The sequence below is a fragment of the Macrobrachium rosenbergii genome, chromosome 44 (assembly GCF_040412425.1).
Source record: "Macrobrachium rosenbergii isolate ZJJX-2024 chromosome 44, ASM4041242v1, whole genome shotgun sequence".
NCBI classification, from domain to species: Eukaryota; Metazoa; Arthropoda; class Malacostraca; order Decapoda; family Palaemonidae; genus Macrobrachium; species Macrobrachium rosenbergii.
Window position 1 is genome coordinate 34,267,231 of NC_089784.1, and position 24,645 is coordinate 34,291,875.

The 24,645-nt window shown below is 36.0% G+C and overlaps 1 protein-coding gene and 1 long non-coding RNA gene across 3 annotated transcripts in view; one reads left to right on the forward strand and one right to left on the reverse strand.

Moving 5' to 3' along the window:
- The first annotated feature begins 1,018 nt into the window (after window positions 1–1,018).
- Window positions 1,019–24,435, forward strand: LOC136829515 (uncharacterized). Its single transcript, XR_010850408.1, has 5 exons — window positions 1,019–1,169; window positions 14,883–15,020; window positions 20,851–20,947; window positions 23,327–23,552; window positions 24,293–24,435. It is a non-coding gene; the product is annotated as an uncharacterized lncRNA (long non-coding RNA).
- The window catches only part of LOC136829514 (uncharacterized), a 602,709-nt gene continuing 600,672 nt past the window's right edge, over window positions 22,609–24,645 (reverse strand). The window contains exon 11 of one of the 2 annotated variants that reach the window (XM_067088310.1): window positions 22,609–23,512. In XM_067088310.1, the coding sequence (XP_066944411.1) occupies window positions 23,442–23,512 (71 nt within the window). In that variant the 3' untranslated portion in view covers window positions 22,609–23,441. The remainder of the gene's footprint in view (window positions 23,513–24,645) is intronic. The other variant, XM_067088308.1, reaches the window with a different exon arrangement.

Genomic DNA, 24,645 nt, shown 5'->3' on the forward strand with positions numbered 1-24,645 from the left:
ATAAATGTAAGCTTTTGCTTCTTATTCTTTTAGTTAAAAAAAAAAGTAATTTCCCTCGCGTAGTTCTGGTCAGACTAAGTTGAAACTTGTGTAAATTAACGAGAAAAGTGTTCGGCAGTGTTTTTGTCAGACATGTAAGTAATTTTGCAGTCAGAAAGTTCATAAAACGGTGAAGTGATTTAAATGAAGGGTTATTTCGTACATTTCAGAGACTGACTGACTACAAAATTAAAATTGTCACGCACTCGATCATTTAATTAAGCAACACACACACACACACATCGTTTGTTCACAACTGCACACGTAAATGGATCAGTGTTTATATATATATATATATATATATATATATATATATATATATATATATATATATATATATATATATATATATATATATATATATGAATCATGTTGCATGATCATAGCCCTACAAAAGTAATATTCTCTCCTTGTCACTTGATAACCGTCAATCTCTCCTTATCAAACTAACTAAGACTACGCTCTTCCTTTCTGCCTAGCAAACCCAAAACCACATATCAGGACGATGTCTACTAATATGCCTTTCATAATATACTGCACATTTTTTTACATTAGTAAAGTAGGATAAACCTGTTGTTACAACTAGGAAAGTGGCCGTGACTGTCCTGAATCTACTTGATGGCCTTGCTTGAAATGTGATAAGTAAACTTCTCTCAAGTGGTGAAATCCGGTCTAATAACTTCGTAATAAACAATTACGAAACAATTATATTCAATACGGGATTCAAGAACCACAATTGTTAAGTAATCCTCATTATATAATAGTAACCTTGATTTCAAAACTGTACAGAGCGAATTACTGCATCGTAGCCGCTTAAAAAAATCATTCTTTGTAACAAATGTTATTTTTTCTGCTATATTAGTTGCCTTCCAGTTGCGTAAATAATATAGAAATAAAAAAATGGAAATTTACCCAAAATATATCGGCCAATTTCGTCATTTAGTGAAGCAAAGTTTTCAGCAGCGTAAATTAGGTACACACTCCATAGTCCATAGTTGCCAAGCGGATGGCTGGTAGAGTTCAACCGTATAACTTAACGGTTAAATGTACAGTTAGTTTCTCCGTTTACAGTATTGTAAGCATTTTGTGTACATTGAGCAACGATGTTTTGAGTACCCAGTCCACTAAAGGTATGTAAAAAATACAACTGATTGTGATTTTAGTTTACGAACATTAGGCCTATGTGTTATTGATTACTGCGTGGGTTCGTTGTGTTATAGGCCTAGTAATTGCTGTAGGCCTAGTAGGGATTCCTAATTGCATGCTAGTCAAGAAAGGTTAACTACCGGAGAGAATTCTACCATTGTGCCCAAGGGTATTAAAAGCCGAATTCAAGTCCAGGGAATGCTGGGGAAAGCGCTTGTTTAGATAATGATTAAAAGAAGGACTGACAAGTTATAGGCCTATTTTATGTTTTTAGAAAGTATATAACTTAGTCATAACTTAGTTGTCATTGTTAAACATTTAAATTATATAATCCAAATTCCTTTTCGCTTAGTATAAATTAGTTTTTTCAGCAGTTATAATATCAGTTGCATATTTATTCAGGAAAATAAAATTATAAATGTATAACTTGAATGTTCGTTGATTAGGCCTATTACTTGTGGTTGTATAATGTCAGGCCGCCGGAAAACTACCAGTTTTTACACATTAACTGAATCAGTGAGTTTGGCATAAGAGGTCTAAGGGGTGGATTAATTTCTCCCAGAAGTTGATCAAAGTATAGGCTATGCACAACCAACTGTTTTAGCATATTAGGCATACGTTCTCTTAACCCTCGTGAACCACAGCAGTCGACCTCCGGAACTTTGTTATGGAATACGCTAAGTGTATGCAATGCTAAATGGTGAGCCAAGTGAAGCAACCTCCACTTTTGATAATTAGGACTTGGAATCCTTAGTGAGGTTAGGATGCATTCCTGTATATCATTGTACTGATTCACAGTACTGGAAGTTGAGTGAGACCAAGGACTCCCGACCCATGTGGGACCAAACACCTTTGTTTAGATTGGGTTAGGATACATCATGTATGCCCATGTATAATTTGGTAGCCGGTATTAAAGCAACAGGAAAAAAAGTCACAGAAAAAAGTCACAATTTTAGCTAGGAAAAAAAAGTCACGGGAAAGGAAGTCACATTAATTTATGGTAGCCAGTAATAAAGTCACAGGGGAAAATTCACAATATTTCTTGGGTGTCATTATCTTTATGATATTTACAGTCTTGTTTATGTTTTTACAATAATCCCCAGCGGGCTTGTACTAAGCACGCCGCAAAGGTGGGTACATACCGGATCAAAACCCTTGGGGATCACGCCACAAAGGTGGATACATACTGGATTAAAACCCTTGGGGCTCACTGTCTAGGAAAGACTAATGTGACTTTTTTCCTGTGACTTTTTTCTGCGACTTCTTTACTTGGATTCATATAATTTACAGCACTAGAACAGGTTAGGTTAAGCACAGTTAAGTAAGACCTGATATCCTAATTTAGGTTGTTTTGTTAGGATGCATCCCTGTATTTAATTATGCGGTAATTCTAAGCCGGCTGTCCGCGGTGAGCTAGACTGTGGCAATTGGCGTTTTTCTGTTATTTTACTTGCTTTACAAGAATTTAAAGTAATATTTTGTCGGCCGGTTGTAACTAAACTGTAATTGACCTTTGAAGACTACACGACTTGAATTACCTAACGCAGGGTAGGTCTAAGCCGGCATTCTGCGCCAAGCCCGCCCCCCCACCTCCATAGCTAATACGGCAAAATTGTAACCAGTAAACACCTCTAGGATACATTATGTTGGTATTTTTAGGGGTGTTTCCTGGTTACAATTTTGTCGTATTAGCTATGGAGGGGTGGGGGGATTGCCGCGGAATGCTGGTTTAGACCTACCTACCTTAGGCAATTCAAGCCGCGTAGTCTTCAAAGGTCAATGACAGCTTAGTTACAGCCGGCCGACAAAATATTACTTTAAATTCTTGTAAAGCAAGTAAAATAACATAGGAAAACGTCAATTGCCATAGTCTAGCTCACCATGGACAGCCGGCTTAGAATTACCAATTATGCAATGTATGGCACTCAAAAGTCAGGTTAATTTTGGGATGTCTAGGGACCACCTAGCTGAGGAGGACCTGTCATCTTAAAGTAGGCCCATGTCAAGTTTGGGAAGGTCATGTTAGGATGTATCCTATTCCTTCGTGGTCTTAAACTTGGCCCTCATGGTCTCCGTCAGAACAAAAATGGACCACTTTACCCACAGATGCTTTGGGTGAAGTTTGGTTGAAATTTATATACCTGTAGTGGACATGTTGACAATTTGAAAAGTTTAAGATAGACTGACATACATTTATGCATACAGCATATGGAAACATGAAGGCCTATGCCATGAAAACTTTGATGAGAGTTCACTACAGCTTTCAGCTCAGGTAAGCAAAAAAGTTTACTTGAAATGCTTTTGGCACTTTTATTTTGGTGCCTGTATTAGCTGTATCATGAATATCGGAGAGGCTCTCTTATAAATGATTTGAATACATTCTTTAATAAAATAACCTATGTAGAAATTTTGAAAGGGAACCGAGGTGACGACGAGACATGCAGAGGGGCGACATGAGTCTTTCTCGAGGGCATATCACTGAGGTAAGCTGAGCACTCTCCAGGTCGTCACCTCCCCAGCCAAATTGTTAATTTTATAGTCAAGAGCCAGTTCATTTAGTTTGATAATTTAATCCCTTTAATTTTGCCATCCGATGCTTGATGTAGGTTAACATTTAAAAGTACTGCCTGATTATTTCGAAGTAAGTTTTGTTAAAAAATTGTAACCTTTAGAAGCATATTGTTTTTTAGTTTTGTGTAGCTTTTCCCAAGTTTTCTTGTACCCGACCACATGGTCCTTGTGTGTTAATGTATGTTAAATTTAAATAGTTTATTCTTTTTTAAAATAAACTTGTAAAACCCTGCCTGATTTTGATGGACCTTCGCTTCGATGTTTGCTGATAGTACCCTTCAGGCCTGATCATCCTAGTCCCATACCATCTGGGACTTAGAATCCTCCCAGTCGTGGGGAAAAGTTCGCGAAAACATATGATTACAGGATTTTATTATAAAAACTATAAATCTGATACAGTAAAACAAAGGGCCATTATCCCAAAAATATTGTTGCTCTTAAATGCTCTCCTATTACACCAACCCCTAAGCCTTTTGAGTAACATTTTTAGTTCACCTGAGCTAAAAGAAATTCTCATCAGAGTTTTTATAGCATAGGCCTTTGTTTCTGTCTATGCATAAATGTATAGCAGTCTATCTTAAACTTTCAAAATCTTTAACTTCTGAGCCACTGCATCAATTTCGACCAACTTTACCTAAAGCACCTCTGGGCAAATTGGTCTGTTTTTGTTCAGATGGGGACCATATGGGCCAAGGGTAAGACCACAAGAGTTCAAAGAGTGATGTGTAAGAATTGTTTAAAAATACAGTGGACCCAGCTTATTCGCGGTTCCGACTTCGATGCTTCACCTATTCGCGGATTTCTCTGTGGAACATACACTGTGTACACATTATTCCTGGAAAATTCGCCTGGTTGCAGTATTTTTCATAGAGAAATATTCACAAATTACTGTATTTTCATATAATTTTCATGACTAAATGCACAATTTTCAATAAAACTATTAGAATATTCAGGTATAAGCATTTTTAGAGTTTTTTTTTTGGTGTTTTGAACTATCAAAATAGAAAATTATAAGCGTTTTTAAAGGGGTTTTAAGTATTCGCGGATTTGAGCAATCCTCGGGGCGGTATTGGTATGCATCCCAGCGAATACTAATCCTCTCAAGAACAACAGGGGTACAGTCAGTCAAATTAATAAAAACCCTCATGTGTAGGCCCAGTGTGTCAGATTTGTCCAGATCATGGTCCCTGGGGCCAGGGTGGTGTCACATTAGGGGTTCAAAGTTTTACACGAGAGTGTGAGAAAAATCCACATAATTTATTTGCATGTGCAGCAAGGTGTCTTAGTAAGGTGGAATGGAAAAGGTTATTATTATTATTATTATTATTATTATTATTATTATTATTATTATTATTATTATTATTATTATTATTAGTGAACATTTAGTTTTTCAGGCAGTCAGGCAAACAAGACAATTTTCTCTCCGTAGCTGACATCCTGGTAAATACTGTGATGCTCCCCCATATTGTGTAGGTTGCATGAATTTTTATTTTATTTCTGATAGTTTTCATATTTATTGTAAAGCTTTATTTTTTACCATATTTCTGAAACATTTTAATTATATATAATGTATACACACACACACACACACATACACACATATATATATATATATATATATATATATATATATATATATATATATATATATATATATATATATATGAAGAGAGAGTGAGTTATAGGTAAAAGCGTACAGTGCGGCAGCCACAGCTAAAGTATGTAGGCCTATATCTTGGTGGATACTGACTTGTTAGGCGAGGATAAATCGCCTTCCATCCGTGTAATAGGTATCCTGTATCAAAACGACGATATTTTGAGTAAAAATACGGCCACACGGCTTTGCATTGCTTAAAAATAAAGCCACCTTTTCCAATGTTTGCTTAGCGTGGGAAAACTTTGTAGTCGAATTTCACACGGTGAAACCTTCCCACATCTACCGAGTTTTGGCACTTTTCTCCCCACTTATAAACTTCCATCCATTTTAAGGAATAGGATATCGAATAGGATATCGTATCCTTCGCAAATTAAGCCCCACTTAATTCCTTCCCTCACTGGCGGCTTCGAATTTGGACCAAAGAAAGGCATTAGTAAGATCATTCCATAGGCCTATGCGTCGAAGCTCCTTACAGGTTTTAGACTTAGCGTTCTACAAGTTTCTGAACTTCAGCTCGCTCTCTCTCTCTCTCTCTCTCTCTCTCTCTCTCTCTCTCTCTCTCTCTCTCTCTCTCTCTCTATCCCTCTCTCTCTCAAACTGACTCTCTCTCTCTCTCTCTCTCTCTCAAACTGAAGCGAATATCCCTTTTTGACCTAGGCCGAAAACTAATATGATCCTCCTAGTTAGCCCGCATTTCATATCTAGACTCTCTCTCTCTCTCTCTCTCTCTCTCTCTCTCTCTCTCTCTCTCTCTCTCTCTCTCTCTCTCAAACTCCCTTTTGACCTAGGCCAGAAACTAATATGATCCTCCTAGTTAGCTTTCTCTCTCTCTCTCTCTCTCTCTCTCTCTCTCTCTCTCTCTCTCTCTCTCTCTCTCTCAAACTGAAGCGAATATCCCTTTTTGACCTAGGCCGAAACTAATATGATCCTCCTAGTTAGCCCGCATTTCATATCTAGTCTCTCTCTCTCTCTCTCTCTCTCTCTCTCTCTCTCTCTCTCTCTCTCTCTCTCTCTCTCTTTATACAAGTTTTGATGGGAGTGTGTGTTTGTTTCACATCGTATGTTTTTTGGTTACGTATGTGTTGTATATATCAATAGGCCTAGTTACTTATTGTATAATTTTATTATATTGTAAATACACATGTACTTTATGCAAGTAGGGAATATACTTATTATTATACTTAACGTTGTGTGTGGTAGTGTGAGGTCAAAGAAGACGGAACTGGCTACTGATTGATTTATTGCCTGGGCAAAGGTATACATGGCAGCGTGCGGACAGAAACGAGGTGCCCGACCCCCGATTGCTGTGACCCGTACGCTGAGTGAGAGCAATTTGTGTTTGTTAGCAGTCAATCAGAGAACGATAACGAGACATAATGTACAGTACATACAGTGATGAAATATATTGGCGAAAAGGCCAGGAAATTCTACATACAAATATATACATGAGATTCCTGCTACGTTGATAGATGCGATACATGATAGTTTACATAAATGGTTGTTCAAACTACTATAAGTCAAACAACCATTTGAAAAGGTATAGTGGAGGATACGCTATACCGACTTCATTGATACACGTCGCCACTTTTGCAGATAGTTGGGTGGCTTAGCGCAGCTTTAACCTAATTTTCTTAAGTAAAAAAGTTAATGAAACACATATGGCAATGCACAGTACTTCCGAAAATTAGGACTAAGTTTGAAACTCCCAGTGCTTTAGTGGCATGGAAATTCATAAGTCGGTTTAAAAGTTGTTTACGAAAAACGCTGTTTCTTGGCCTCTGGAAAGCATAGTAGGTAATTATACTTTAACGATCGTCAAGTTTACAATAGCGGCTGGTAGCAACCCACGCTTAAACACAGTACAATCCGGGAACATATCCTTTGCTTATAAGATATGTGAATACTGTATTCAGTCTTGGATGAAAATATTATTTAACAATTACTCTACATTTCTGTTACGGGAATTTGTGAATGAGTTCTGTACTTGTGTGTGTGTGTGTGTGTGTGTGTGTGTGAGAGAGAGAGAGAGAGAGAGAGAGAGAGAGAGAGAGAGAGAGAGAGAGAGAGAGAGAGATAGTTAGTCCAGGTCTGAGATGCGGGCTAATAAGGAAGTTTATAATATTCGTTTAGGTCTATGACTAACTGAGAGAGAGAGAGAGAGCCCTGGCACATATGTAAGCATTATTTCATCTACCTGATCTTTTTCTAACTTAGAGTTTTTAACATTTTTATTGCTGTCGTAAAGTAATGAAGGCAACGGAATTGTAATTAATACGTAACCTCAATATACATTTATATATTTTTTAAAGCAAGGAATGGTTTTTTTTTAAATTAATATATCATTGAAACAAAATTTTTTTTTTAGATTTTGCTAAAATTTCTAACATTCCAATTGGACAAAAACCAAGCGTATATAGCCTATTTAATGCAAACACTAGGCCTAACTTTCATATGGGTCTAAACATATTTACACTGTGGAGGTTTTTGGTCTGGGTGTTATATATATATATATATATATATATATATATATATATATATATATATATATATATATATATATATAGAAACAAAGCTAGCATCTACTTGTAATAAAAGCAGTGATTAAATATGGCTTTAATCTGAAAGTAAATTTAACGTGTAATAGATTGGTAGTAACTCTAGAGCAAGGTTACCAACTTGCCAGTAAAACAAACATTTAACATATTTAGTTAATAATACCAGACATTATCAGAATTATAGCTGATATTGCAAAAGGACAAGTGAATCATTTTGGAAATTATACAGAAATATACAATAGTAATTTGTGAATCCTTTCGACATTATACAAAAATATACAGCAATGTATTCTTGGTGACCAGAAGAGCAGCAGAATTTAAGACTGATTCATTATAATGCTGCGATATTAAACTATATTTTGCAGCTAGATGAATGACTGAAAATGGGTGTCCATATACGTGTTGGTTGGTAAATACGGTGTGATCCTCTCTCTCTCTCTCTCTCTCTCTCTCTCTCTCTCTCTCTCTCTCTCTCTCTCTCTCTCTCTATATATATATATATATATATATATATATATATATATATATAAACTCACATAAAAAAATGCTTTATATTCGTCAGAATTTATACTATATTAAAAAAGGCATGGCTTTGACTGAAATCCCTCTTCCCAACCGTTGTGACCATTTATCATCGTACTTTCTCTTTGTCGTTTTTCTACATAGCTTTCCAAGCTAACTTTTAACATTTAACATTTTTCCAAGTTAACTGTTTTAATATTTAACGTTATCACGTAGCTAGCTTCCACTTCACTGGTTTGTGCTTAGTCTAGCTGTCAAGTGGAATTTCAATATCTATTGCAAGTAGACTATCTAAAGGGTTCTATACATCTTCTCTGGTGCCCCTTACACCATCTCTCCTCCATACACCTTTACCAATGCTTGGGGGGAGGGGAGGGGTGGGATATTGCGGTTCAAAGAACTATTACTGAACCTAGGCCTATATCTGCGGCCTCCGAGTACTATAGTTACTTAAAACTAAATGAGCTGGACTTTGAGATCATTCTCATACTCCATTTTTCTTAGCGTGCTTTGTCCGGATTGCTCGTTCGTTGTCGACATAGCCATGTTATTGAGTATTGTTTGGATAACTCGTAGAACGCGAAGGAAGGTGAGGTTGGAAGACATGCCTCCTCACGTACGTATGTGGTCAAGAAAGGCGAGAGGCATGTGTTAAATTTAGCCCTTAATGTTGGGCCTATTGTAGTTTCGACAGATTGATGGTCTTCAAGACACGGAGGGGCAAGTGCGTATCCGTGAGGTCTCGTGTATATTCATGTGGTCTCGCGTATCCCTGTGGTTTCGCGTATGTCCATGTGGTCTCCAAGGATAAGGTATAGCACCGGTATTGTTCCTCTAATGGTAAAGCCCCCCTGGAGGATGGGAGTCTATGAAGGACAAACCTATTTTTCCATTTTTTCATAGATACAAATAAATAAAAGGAAAGGGGGAGCGGGTGTGGGGCCTGAACTTGGACCGTCAAAGAAAACGCTGATGGATAACTCCCACACGAAAAAGATTCATATATAAAATTGAAAGGAAATCAAATGAAATTTAGAGCAACTCCATACATGACACGTACATAATTCTGCAAAATGGTCAGCAAAGGTATCTTGTACCCATTGAATAGGGCCTTCTGGCAGTAGAATTGAGGGAGTAGGTCACAGGACAGAAAGGTGGCGTAACACGTTTGTAATCATCTTGAGCTGTTGACAGTGTCCATAGGATACCCATAAGATTGCTCTGAAAGTGGCCTTCAAATCACCAGAGTATGAAGACTAGTATAATGAATTCTGCCACCTTGTAAAGAATGGTGTTCCCTGTTAAATGCCTGTCTTAAATCTGTGTGCGCTTATAACATCTGCTGTTCCAGTTACCTGTCTGTTTGCATCCTTTTTAGTTGGAAACCAAACTTGAGTGGGTCATGGCTATAACTGTGCCATCTTATTCTTTTTGTTTTAGTATATTTTTGGTTTGAGACCCTTGCCTTCTGAAGGCCAGTTTAACTGTTTATTATTGGTAAGTTCTGTGGACTGCTCCTTTGAATTTTTCTTCCACCATGGATTTAGTCACCCAAGATGTTGATGAACATAATGTACAGTCTTTTCCGTATCTTGCCATTCTTTTTTTAAAGATGCTCATTTGTGATTGGCATTAAGGCCTTTCAGGCTGTAACGAGTCCAGTGGCCCAGTCTTTGAGCGTTATGAAGCCTCAGACGAGATAAATGCCTCATTTGATGGTGAATACTTCCTTGACTTGGAGCAATAGGCATATAACTCGGGGAGCAATTTACAACACGTAAAAAATGCGCCGAAGCTTCTTCGGCGCAATCGAGTTTTCTGTACTTCGTATAATCAAGGCCACCGAAAAAAGATCTATCTTTCGGTGGTCTCGGTATAATGCTGTATGAGCCGCAGCCCATGAAACTTTAACCACGGCCCGGTGATGGACTATCCTACATCGTTGCCGGGAGCACGCTTATGGCTAACTTTAACCTTAAATAACATAAAAAATACTCAGGCTAGATGGCTGCAATTTGGCATGTTTGATGATTAGAGGGTCGATGATCAGCAAACCAATTTGCAGCCCTGTAGCCTCAGTAGTTTTTAAGATCTGAGGGCTGACAGAAAAAGTGCGGACGGACAGACAAACCGGCACAATAGTTTTCTTTTCAGAAAACGAAAAAGGTAAAGAAACCAAACGTGATTGTTTTCAGTCTTGACCAGTTTTTTGTTCCTGAAGAACTGAACTTCCTGTGTTTATTGGTACCTTGGCCGTTCTCCAATTTATCTGTGCATCCGCGACTGCACTTAAAAGGCAGTAAGGATTGGCAGCAAACTCTGACAACGCAAGAGATGTATTGCCTCTGAATTGTGAATAGATTAAAGAAATTTATCAAATTGACCCTTCTTGTTGCATTTATTTACAGAATTCAGGTCTAGGCTAATTTTTTTGTGTGAAGTTTTATATGGTCTTTGGTCGTTATTCCGGCACACTTTCCTGAGGGTTTCGCAATGCCGGTTTAGACGGAGAATCATTATAAATATATCACTTAAGTTGTCGTTCTTAACTGTATTGTTGTAAGGAAAGATAATAAGGATTGAAACTAGAAAGGTCAACGAAACAATGCAGTAATGGCACAAAGGTAATACATGAGACTAAAACTGTTCTCGTGTTGATAGGTAACAGAATTATTCATTTCATAATTACTGTATGGAGCTTTAGACTATTTCTTTGCAGCTATTATTAAAAATAAACTCAACCTTTATATTTAAATAATGCTGGGTATCATTTAGCATTACTATTTAATGTTATAGGTACCGTTATAGCCACAGTGACTTCTCAACTTTTCTCTTGTGTAAATTATGTGAAATTGTGTAAATTATGCACATTTCACAGGCATGTTCACGTATACATAGACTGTATACTAAAATGTGTAAGTGTGAGAGAGAATGTAGTACTAAAGCGTAATTTAAAAAAAAAACCAGTTCCCCATTCTTCATGACATAGATGCCTCTTAATTAGCAGTTTCTCTCTCTCTCTCTCTCTCTCTCTCTCTCTCTCTCTCTCTCTCTCTCTTCCTCCTCCTCCTCCTCCTCCTCCTCCTCCTCCTCCTCGCCATATGAAATAAAACCAAGATAGTGCCGAATGAACATCCTATTCTGGTGCGCACTTTAAACTCGTCCGTGTCATATCTGAGGAAGACAACAGCGATCTCCCTTATTACATTTTCTCTTTAGGGAGGAAGGGGAAAAGGATGGGGATGGGGAAGGGGGTTGGAAGGAGAGCGTTGAAGCCCCAAGTCCCTGAGACTTGTTAGCTTTATAAGATGTTTTATTCATGACTTTTATGCTATTCGCTTCATTGCTGAAATGCATCCATGTTGCTTTACGACGATGCTCCTCTTTTATCTCTCTTCTCTTTCTTCGTCTTAGATTTTAAACAGTGAGACATGTTTTGCATGGTTTCAAGAGCCCCTTCGGGTGGTGTATGCGATTTAAGTAACTTTGTTAATGGGAACAGAGTCCTGTTTTCCTCTATAGGTCTAGGTTTTAACATGTATTTTACCGATTTTATAATACTTTAGCGTTAAATAACTATGGGTCTAGACTTGGCGATTTCATTTTCCTTTAGTGTTAAATAACTATACGTTTAGGTTTGGCGATTTTATTTTGCTTTAATGGTAAATAACTCTTTAGGTCTAGGTTTGGTGATTTTATTTTAATTTAGTGTTAAATAACTCTATAGGTCTAGGTTTGGCGATTCCATTTTCCATTAGTGTTAAAATAACTTTGCAGGTCTAGGTTTGGTAATTTTATTTTCATTTAGTGTTAAATAACTCAATAGGTCTAGGTTTGGCGATTTCATTTTGCTTTAAGGTTAAATAACCTTATAGGTCTAGGTTTGTCGAGTTCCTTTTCCTTCAGTGTTAAATCACAGATTATCATCCTAAGTAAAATTAGGGGATATATAAATAAAGACGTACATATTGCGATGTTATTTATTTCAACATTTTTGCCATGGAGATACATTACAGACATGGAACAATTTTTTTATTCTTCTTAACTAACTTTATTACAAACTTAAATGTTATCTTGAGGATCGTTAGATAAATATGGAGAAGTGTGACCAACCATGAAATGTACGTAAAGTATATTTCAACTTTTAAAACATGGAGAATGTTGTATTACCGGACACGAAGGGATTGATATATCACAGACATAGATAACTGTAACCAAAAATATACAGGGTGTTCGGCTCTGGGCAACTCAAGATGTTGATTCTTGGCTCCATCATACGTATAGGCCACAGTTTGAGAAGTTTATCAAAGAATTAAAACAAAACAAATCAACAATAATTTAATGGAAAGAAAAAGTCGTGAAATGTTTTAAAATAAACATTTCCCTCCATAGGGATGATTAGAGTCGGATATTCGGAGGAGATTTGTGGCGATATAGGCAAAGAGGCGCCCGGTGTGGCGAATCACGTTGTCCCTGGATTTGAAAATCCCAGACAGCGGTTAAAAAGTACCTCGTCGTTGGCTACATTTTCTTTTTTTCGGTGCTGGCGAACGAGAATAAATGAATTTTCATTCACCTTCTGTGAGTTTCTGTTGTATGAGACTTTTTCTCATTTTTTTATTTAAATGAGTTGATGGTAGTGTAAATGAGTTGATGGTAGCTATCCCATTTCTCCTTGTTAGTGGGACAGTGAAGACGTTCTGGGTCATTTGCATTATTGGAAAACTTTTAAAAGACTGGAAAGTGTTGATTTTTTCTGATGATTTCGTTTTACACCAAATTTATTCCTTTTTAGATCGATAAAATATGATTTGTTCAATGTGTTTTAAGCAGTTCATGAATACTGAGATACGAAATAATTGAAATGAACAAAAATAGATACAACGAGACGTTAGTAAAGTAAGATTATAGTAAATCAGAAAAGTAAGAGAGTAACTTGAAGATAAGTAAATGTAAAGAAAAACTTACAACGGGGAAAAAAAATAAGCGAAAAGTTTTCCTTCCCATGTAATTCTTCATATATCAAGAATTATTTTTGTTTTTTCTTTCTCAGCGTAGATCCCTCGAAAGTACTTAAGGAGTGAGATGATTAATGATTCGCTCTCTCTCTCTCTCTCTCTCTCTCTCTCTCTCTCTCTCTCTCTCTCTCTCTCTCTCTCTCTCTCTCTGGGTGGCCTTGCCTGCTGGTAATCATTGAGAATCGCTAGACCTATTGAGTCATGATTTTGCCTTTTTTTTTATGTAAATGCTCTCTCTCTCTCTCTCTCTCTCTCTCTCTCTCTCTCTCTCTCTCTCTCTCTCTCTCTCTCTCTCTCTCTCTCAGGATGGCCTTGCCTAGCTGGTAATCATTGAGGATCACTAGACCTATTGAGCCATGATTTTGCCTTTTTTTATGTAAATTCTCTCTCTCTCTCTCTCTCTCTCTCTCTCTCTCTCTCTCTCTCTCTCTCTCTCTCTGGGTGGCCTTGCCTGGGTAATCATTGAGGATCACTAGACCTATTGAGCCATGATTTTGCCTTTTTTTATGTAAATGCGCTCTCTCTCTCTCTCTCTCTCTCTCTCTCTCTCTCTCTCTCTCTCTCTCTCTCTCTCTCTCTCTCTCTCGTTTACTACCCTATTTCAAGACTACTTTTAACTAAGGCAAAAGGAGCTTGTAAAATATTCTCTCTCTCTCTCTCTCTCTCTCTTTACTACTATTTCAAGACTACATTTAACCGAGACAAAAGAAGCTTGTGAAATATGGCTGCCGGAGGAGGCATAACGGAAACCCGCTTATGAAAACAAATGCCCCATTTTTATCGTCATTCTTTGCTGTGAATTTACAATTTTGGACTTGACAAATCATGATAGACAGCGTGACGGTTTGGTAACCATTTTTAGTTTTCTGTAAAAGAAAACTACAGTGCCGGCTGTGTCTGTCTGTCCGCACTTTATTCTGTACGCCCTCAGATCTTAAAAAACTACTGAGGCTAGAGGGCTGCAAATTTTTATGTTGATCACCCACCCCCCAATCATCAAATATACCACATTGCAGTCCTCTAGCCTCAGTAGTTTTTATTTTATTTAAGGTTAAAGTTAGCCATAATCGTGCTTCTGGTAACGATATAGGATATGCCACTACCGGGCCGTGGTTAAGTTTCATGGGCCGTGGCTCATACAGCACTGAAAGACATGATTTTTGGTGGCCTTGATTATACAGTACGCTGTAGCGGCTGTACAGAAAACTCGATTGCGCCGAAGAAACTTCGGAGCATTTTTTACTTGTTTTTTTAATGTTGAATTACCTGACTCGCATTGTTATATTTCATATAAATTAGTGTTGTTCTTTTAGATACACTAACCACCATAACACCGCAATGTGCTTATGCTAATCTTTCTGATGTTTTTAACAGGGAGCACGAGGCCTAGTGTGGACCTTTGGAATCTGGCAAACTAACCCAGCAGAGATGAAAAGTGACGGACTTATTATCATCCAGATTTAATTATCATTTGACAGCAGTGGTAGATCACACTGCAACGAGTCCACAATGGTAAGTAGGCCTATTGCTGATTGTCGTAGAATTTGAACAAAATTGGTTCGTAAATAGAGCACTCATTATCGGAAACAAAGTTATTGCCTTTTTCGGGAAAATTGTTAAGGACTTTATGACGTTTTTTGATGATGATAATCGAAATTTCCTTTTTCTGACTGTAAAGCAGGTGTGAGTCTAGACCGAAACTGGCTCACATTGTGTCGAATGGGTCTATTCATTAACTACTTTAACGTAGTGTTTCATTATTTTATGTCAGTCCGAGAAATCGTCTGACAAATTTTCCCATAACAGAGGAAGATGAAAATGTATCTGTAATTTTTGCCGGAATCATATTGTTTCTAATTAATAAAACTGTAGTTACTGAAGTCTGTAAGCAGGAATATTACTTGCCTAATACATAGTTATCACAGATTTTACATGTACTTTTATCACAACGTTTTGCTCTTGACACAGTCTATTTATGGAAACTACGTATGTTAATTTTGCTCCATTCAAAATCAAATTGCAATACCATTTAAGAGTCACTCCCGCTAAACCCTTTGAGCTATTCCGCGTCCGGCGAGACTAACCGAGTGTTAACAATTTCTTCAAAACTTTCGAATCCGTTTCCGACTCTTGTGGTTGTCTAAATCTCCTTCTTCCTCTGTCTCTCTCTCTTTCTCTTTCTCTTTCTCTCTTTTGGTCTGGTTCTCCCAGGATATGATGATCATTCCGCGGCTCGGGACATCAGAGCAAAACCCAAGGCCTCGTTAAATTCAGATCTACGCCAGGTTTCTTTTGATGTCGCCGAGGTTATATGCAAAGATACAGGTGCTCCGTTGAGGGAGTTTGGGTGTTTCGAGTGGGTGCGGAGAAGCGCCATCGTCAGAAATATGATCAAAGTTGACAACGTCAAGTCGTCAGGTCAGGATGGCGTTTCTATCTTGTAGTTTTCCAGTTGACAAGATTGGAGCGCTCGCGCGTGAGTGTGTGTGGGTGTATGTATGCATGTATGTATGTATGTATGTATGAAGCTGTTATCGGACTTGTAAGTGTAATCATGACTAAGGGTTTGCATTTACACGTTATGTATTGCCCCTGTTGTATTAGGCCCAACGAAATTTTTATTCTTTTTTGTGAGAGGTTTTATTCTATTTACACGCTTAAGTTATTATTCCATATAACAGCAATTTCCTCATAGAGAAAAGGCGACAAGCGCTGTCCTCCTTAACTCGAGAAAATTAGGCCAATACGAGAAACTTTTCGGGAAGAAAAGTCTACCAAATTTGTAGAAGCTAAAGGCCAAAAAAAGATTGTCGAACTTTTGATGAAGTTTTAAGGTCTGGTAGATTCAGCAAAAAAACGAAAAAAAAGAAAAGAAAATTGAAATGTCAAGTGATTCAATTTTGCATTGTAGTACTGTAAGTAAGTAACTATTTTAACGATCGCTTGAGAACATTATAACGACGTAATGGCCGCTTCCGACGACTTTCGGTAACTCAGTTCCATAAGGTAGACGCTATGGAACTAAGTGACCTTTTCATTCCTGTTGATAGCATTAACGTCCTCTCTCTCTCTCTCTCTCTCTCTCTCTCTCTCTCTCTCTCTCTCTCTCCAGCATACGATGCTCTGAAAGGTTGCCATGGCAACCCCTTGGGTTGCTCACGAGAAATCCTCAAGATGTCTGGCCACGTTCCCCTTTCCACGGTGTCTCACCTGGATGGCTGACGATATTTCTTCGGCTTAATCTAGACTCATGATACGATATATGCATATGCTTTGATTGTCTTACGTGTCAACTTATTTGTGCTTTAATTATTATGTAATGAGTTTTCTTCAGCTATTTCGATGCTTATAATTGAGAATGTCTCAGTACCAGGCTGGAGGTATTTCTCGAGCTAATCTAGACTCTTTATAATATATATTCATTATTTGCTCGTATTATGTGTCGTCACTTATTTGTGATTTAATTATTATATGTACAAGTTTTTTCAGCTATTTCGATGCATGTAATTAATGATTTGTGAACCTAAATTGATTAATTAACAAATGACGTTTTTATTAAAGGTACAAATTTGGGTGCTTCAGACCTAATTGCATGGAGATGGCTTTTCTGCATGTCATTAAAGGAAGCTTGTAGTTATCAGTGCTTGCTTTCATTTTATAATTAGTGGATAGAGGGTGGAAGGCACTGGAGAGAGAGAGAGAGGCACTGGAACGAGGAGTCTGAGAAGGTACGAGAGAGAGAGAGAGAGAGAGAGAGAGAGAGAGAGAGAGAGAGAGAGAGAGAGAGAGAGAGAATTTCCTTCTGTAGGATTAGCATTTAGATGTATTCTGTCACTAACAAAATCGTATCTCAGGTTCTGCTAAAAACGTCTCGAGAGGAAAGAAAAACGAGGCGATGTTGGGAATATTGTGATCTCTCTCTCTCTCTCTCTCTCTCTCTCTCTCTCTCTCTCTCTCTCTCTCTCTCTCTCTCTCTCATCTAGTTTTTACGGTTAGCTGTTTATTTCGGATTTCGTGCAGTTAATATCAAGTTACGTGTACTTAGTATGCATTGCTAGTCGTTGTGCGCGCCTGCGCATACACAAACACACACACACACACACCGTGTTACGTAAAAGGCCTTTGTTAAATTACGCCAGTTGTATTATCTGCGCTTTGTCTTCTATGAATCTCCACTCACATGCAGCTTTCCTCTCTCTCTCTCTCTCTCTCTCTCTCTCTCTAATGTATATATATATATATGTATGTATATATATATTTATATATATTTTATATATATATGTAATTTATATATATTTTATATATATATATATATATATATATATATATATATATAAATATATATATATATATATATATATATATATATATATATATATATATATATATTGTATATATTATATATATCCATATTATTACAATATATACATACATATATATATATATGTATGTACAATATATATATATATACATATATATATATATATATATATATATATATATATATATATATATATATATATATATATATATATATATATATATATATATATACTATGTATATATATATGTATGTATGTATGTATGTATGTATGTATGTGTATGCATGTGTGTGTTTCTAATATATATATGTATGTTTGTATGTCTGTGTGTATTCCTTACACCAATAAATAGGCATACGATGACCCTACTATAAATCGCAGTATCCTACGATTCAGGATTACTCTACGAATCCTGCCCGGGATTACTGCTGTCTTGGTCTTCCGTAGGTTAACTATGTAATGGTCACAGTTTAGTGGATTCTTTCTTAATGATCTCGGTGGAGTTTAGGGTCATAGGTCACAGTGTAATGTATTTTTGTTATGTACGTTATGCGTATACATTTTCTATTACGCCTGATAAGCACGATCTTGTAAGTTGATGTTCGATACCTTATTTGCCTGTAAAATATTTATTTTTTGATAATATAATAATGTAATGATATAATACAGTTCTTAACCTGGCGACTCGTGGGGTTTTTATCTTCGAAGATCACAGGGAGGCAACAACGAGGTCCTCTCTTTTTTTTTCGGGACGGGCCACAGAGAAACAGTCGCTCACTTCGCATCAAGAAATGCTAACAGCCTCTCTCTCTCTCTCTCTGAGAACCTGGTAACTGCATGTTTGTTCATCTCAGACTAATAATTCCATTTGAGTCCTCTCTCTCTCTCTCTCTCTCTCTCTCTCTCTCTCTCTCTCTCTCTCTCTCTGCCCGTGGCATTGATTTGTCCTATTTCGAGGTGTTTATTTCCTCTCCTGTCTCCTACTTTCCTCTCTGTCTCTCTTCATTTCTGTCAAGTTAATTTCTCAGTTTCTTCTTCATTTATTTCTTCATTCCATGCATCTAAATTTGTGTATAAATAGCCAAACAAATAGCAAAACGTAAACAGCATTCTGAAGCCTCTATTTTTTTTTTTATCTCTCTTCTCTGGTGAGGTTCTCTGAACTTCAGCATCGCGCTGTCATGGTTACGCGAGGCGAGTGGGAGGAAGGCAGGGAGAAGGCTTTCCTCCCCCCTTCCCCCTCCCCTCCTCCTCCCTTCCCCCCCCCTTCTCCTCCTCCCTTCCCTTCCCCCCAATCCATCCCCTATCATTGTATTATATGGAAACGCCAAAAAACGCCAAAAGCCTTTCTCCTGAATGGCTTATATAAACATTCTTCCACTCCCCCCCACGTGAACTTTTATTGCCTACACTTGTGTTTTGTGTACTGGTATGCGTGTGTTGTATACAGGTGTATTTGACTACGCACGCTCTTTCGAGTGGCTTAACGGATATTAGGGTTCTGTCTAGATTGTGCTAGTTGGTGTCGTGTGAGAATCATTCATTTGAATTTTTCTGTGATAATTTAAATTTTGAAATGCAGATGTATATATGCGTATATATAAATATATAATGTATTTGTATAATGTATAAATATATTATATATATAATTATTATATAATATATGTGTATGTATATATATTTATATATGTATATATATACATATATAAATATATATATAAATATATATATATATATATATATATATATAATATATACATATATATATATATATATATATATATATATATATAATTTTAATTTTAAAGCTACCTTTAATTTAAGCGGTATTTTGAATTTAATATTTAATATACCGGAAGTTAACCTTAGTTAAATGGCATTTTAAATTGATTATTTATACAGAATATCAAATCTCAGAGTCGAGTCGTCTGAATTACTGCTTCTATCTATAAACTTGGTGCCATTCCTTTTTCATTGCAAGTCTGTTCAGCTCTCCTTGTTCTTGAATTGCTCTGTCCATTTTCTTTGTAATCCTTTATAACGTTTACCCAGGTTTCTTATTCATAACCTCCCTGTAGGGGGATAGTGCCGTCAGTGCACCTCACGCGGTGCTCTGTAGGCATTACTTAAGGTTCTTTGCAGCGTCCCTTCGGTCCCTAGCTGCAACTCCTTTCCTTCCTTTTACTGTACCTCCTTTCATATTCTCTTTCTTCCATCTTACTTTCCACTCTCCCCCAACAACTGATTCGTAGTGCAACTGCTTTGAGGTTTTCCCTCTTTTACACCTTTCAGTCCTTTTACTGTCAATTTCCGTTTCAGTGCTGAATGATCTCATAGGTCCCAGTGCATGGCCTAAATTCTATATTCGGTTCAATTCAGTTATTCATAACCTATTAAAAAAGGTTATCTCATATGTTATTCTTTGTGTCATCTTGTCTCTGTCTTCCTCGCTTTGTTTGTCAGGTTTCACCTTTCGATTTTTTGGCGTCATTATTACAGTTCACTTTTGTAATAATAACAATTTTAATGGCGTTATTACGGTTCACTTATGTACTAACAGTAGTTTAATGGCGTAATTATTACAGTTCGCTTTTGTAATAATTTTAATGGCGTAATTATGACAGTTCACGTTTGTAATAACAATTTTAATGGCATTATTACAGTTCACTTTTGTAATAACACCAATTTTAATGGCGTTATTACAGTTCACTATTGTACTAAAAACAGTTTAATGGCGTAATTATTACAGTTTACTTTTGTACTAACAACAGTTTAATGGCGTAATTATTACAGTTCACTTTTGTAATAATTTTAATGTTGTAATTATTGCAGTTCACTTTTGTAATAACAATTTTAATGTAATTATTACAGTTCACTTTTGTAATAACAATAGTTTTAACAATTACCATTTATCACTTTTGTAACAACAATTTTAATGTTGCAATTATTACAGTTCACTTTTGTAATAACAACAGTTTTAACACTTGCCATTTATTATTAGTTGTCTTCGTTTTTTACAGTTTCTTACCTTTTAAAGTTCACCAGTGGAAGTTTGTGTCTTTCATTTCCATAAGTGCTGAGCTTCCCCAATGTAAGGAATCTGCTTGCACCTTTTGAGTATGTATGCATTTAATCATTTTTAGGCAAAATTTCTTTATAATTTTATGCCATTGCTTCTTCCCTTTAATGGAAGTTGTATTATCAGTAAGAACGAGATAATTTTAATATCAGGTCTTTGATTCAGTTGTTGCTTTAATTTTGTCAGAACTCTTGACAAGTGAACAGTTTGATATTTGGTAGTTTCTGGTGTATTTATCTCGTCCTATTTTGTTTGCAATCTTTTTTTGACAACACACACACACACACACACACACACACACACACACACACACACACATATAACACACATACACACACACACACATATATATATATATATATATATATATATATATATATATATATATATATATATATATATATATATTGTCCGTGTACAGGTGTTTTTTTTGTATGATCAGACATTTAAAATTTTTTTATATGTTGTTTTCCTGGTTCTTAATTTGCCCGAATACACACACACACACACACACACACACACACACACACACACACACACACACACACACACACACACACCAATGATATGTACTGTATTTGCGTGGAACTATGGCAAAGTATAAAGATTATTATAATTTTGCTTTATTGCCAAATATTGTATAAATGAGAAAATAATAATAATAATAATAATAATAATAATAATAATAATAATAATAATAATAATGATAATAATTGGGATAAAAGAAAGAAGGCTTTGAAATTTTCAGACATGATACCTAAGGAAATGTGATATTAATACTGGCATCATGAACTGCTTGAAACCTTTAATTCAAATTAAAGTAAAGGATTGTCTAGACCAATTCTCTTCTAACAAAGAATATTTCAGACACTTCTGTAACCCAGTGTAATGATAAGTATTGAAGATGGCTGTAGTGGAGGTCAGAATACAGAATTTTGTAGTAAAAGTGTCTTTCTACAACATATAATTAATGGCTAAATTATAGATGTTAATATCACTCGCGTTCTTTCCGAGTTGTTGTAGATTGGAGTTTTTGTATATTATTGTCAATTATTGTAGTTTTTGTATATTTTTGTAAAATAATTGTTTTTTCTTTACATACATTATTATTGTACAAAAATATACAAAAACTCCAATCTACAACAGCTCGGAAAGAACGCGAGTGATGTTAACAGCTATAATTCAGCCATTAATTATATGTTGTAGAAAGACACTTTTACTACAAAATTCTGTATTCTGACCTCCACTACAGCCATCTTCAATACTTGTCATTACACTGGGTTACAGAAGTGTCTGAAATGTTCTTTGTTAGAAGAGAATTCGTCTAGATAATTACTCTAATTTTTATACGTCTGTAAAGAAAAATTATGAATAATGTAGTTTTTGTATATTTTTGTAAAATATTTTATTTTTTCTTTATAGACATTATTGTAGTCTTTATTGTAGTCTTTTATTATATATTATTGTAAAATATTTATTTTTTCTTTATAAACATTATTATTGTAGTCTTTTATCGATGTCGACAAGTTCAGTTTGAAACAAAACATTCCTCTATTATTGCAGGACTATTGATGTCGACTTTAGTATTGCAAGAATATTGATGTCGATAAGTTCAGTTTGAAACAAAACATCCCTCTAGTATTACAAGAACTTGTGATGGTTAGAATTAATTGACAAACTTTAAATAATTAAATTGCTGTTTTGTGAAGTACTTTATTCAAGACGAACTGATTTATATTTTTGCTATGGATAACAAAGATCTCTTTCAAAGTTGCTTAAATGGAATACTAAAACAATATTTTTAACAAATGCTGATTTTTATGATGATTTTAAAAAGGCTGTTTGCCCAATAATGAAACAAAATTAAATAACGTTAATTTTTCTGATTTTAAAGAAAGCCAAATGTTAATAATGAAAGAATGCCAAATGTTAATAATGAAAGAATGTCAATGTTAATTTTTATAATTTCAAAAAGAGCTAATTTGTCTGATAAACATTTTTGAATTTCAACAAATGTTAATTTTTCCGATTTTAAAAACGAAATTAACATCAATTTTTCTGATTTTAAAAACATTTTTTCAACAGTTTAACATTCAAAAGAAGCCAATTGGGTTGATTTTCATGTTTATACAAATAAGAACAATAAAAGTTTAGTCATTAGTAATAGCAAAATTCTTATAATTCAAAAGGAACCCATTAGCTTGATTATGGAAATTATTGACACAGTTTATACAAATAACACAAACCCAATGTTATTGATTTGTTACAGATCTTTAAATTTCTGATCTATATATTTCAAATCGGCTGAAAGCCGATATTTGTTGTTTCGTTTCTTTGTTTTGTTGGTTTCTCAGGTGTAGTTCATTGAGTATTTGTTGTTTTGCTTGCATTGTCTGCTTGCTTTGCTTGTTTTTCAGGTGCAAGTCCATCTTCAGACGAAAGACAGGTGATCATCAGACGGGAGCCGAGTCAGTGATATTGCGTTGGTTCTTCCGTCCTCGGTCGGCTCCAGTCGTCGGGATGTTGCCATGGTTACCAGAAGCGGACGTAGTAGGCGTCCCTCTTCCCGATGCACGTGAACAGCACCATCACCGCGATGACAACTTTAAGGGAGAGAGAGAAAAGAAAGAAGAAGAATTAAAGGTCAGTTATTATTTTACTGGATGTTTTGGCTGCGAAGAAGTTTAAGTGTTTAATCATGCCCTTTTAACTTAATGTGAGGAATTTTTGCAGTCACGAATTAATAGTTTGACTGCGAGAAACTGTAGCAGTCATAAATTATGACTGGTACTGTTCCTTGCAGTTATAAAATATGACAGAAACTGTAGCAGTCATAAATTACGACTGTGAGGAACAGTAGCAATTATAATTTATGACTACTGCAGTTCCTCAGTCATAACTAGCAGCAGTCATAAAACATGACTGTTGCAGTTTTCTGTAATCATATTTTATTTATTTGCTCATATGCACTAATTTTAACCACACAAAGTTGTGCAAAAGATGGAGGACACATTAAAATATTTACTATAAATTAGAGTTTTGAAATACAGTATTACATTTTTTAAAGGTACTTAGATTTACATAACTAAGGTTCACAAAAATGAATCTGGTACATTTATGAAATGTCTAGTATCTTTCTCTTCATCATGTGGGTTTAATTTCCCTCAAGTAGTAAAATTTTTTCCCTTCAAAATACTAGGAAGATGGCATGTTGGTTACACTATCATTTTATTGAACACCATTTAAATTTAAGTGTGAATATAGCACAAGAGGTCATATATTTAGCAACAGTCAGGTAGGAGTCAGGACTCTTGCAGGTTGTAAAAAAAAGAAATTGTGTGTAAAATCAGTTTTCAAAGCATAATACCCTTTTGTTCCTACAGGGCTACAAACCATTGCCTTTATATTAGGATATCCATCACTGCGGAGCCCACCCAGCCACCCATAACAGCAGCAGCACGACGGTCCCAGCAGTCAAGCGACACGGAATCCGGACAGCCCCCATCTACAAGCAGAGCTTCCCTAAACAATTCATCAAAGGGAAGACCGGACAGAAGACAGACGAACCACCAGAGATAATGTCCGTTTTCCATTGGAAATTTGGAAAAAAGGCATGCAAGTAACAAAGGCTGCCTGTTTTCAAAAAAACATGTTTTTCCAAAAACATGCAAGAGGGTCACATCCGCAACCCAAACAATTAAACGTCTGCGGTGAGCAGACTGGTTGCCTTGTAAGA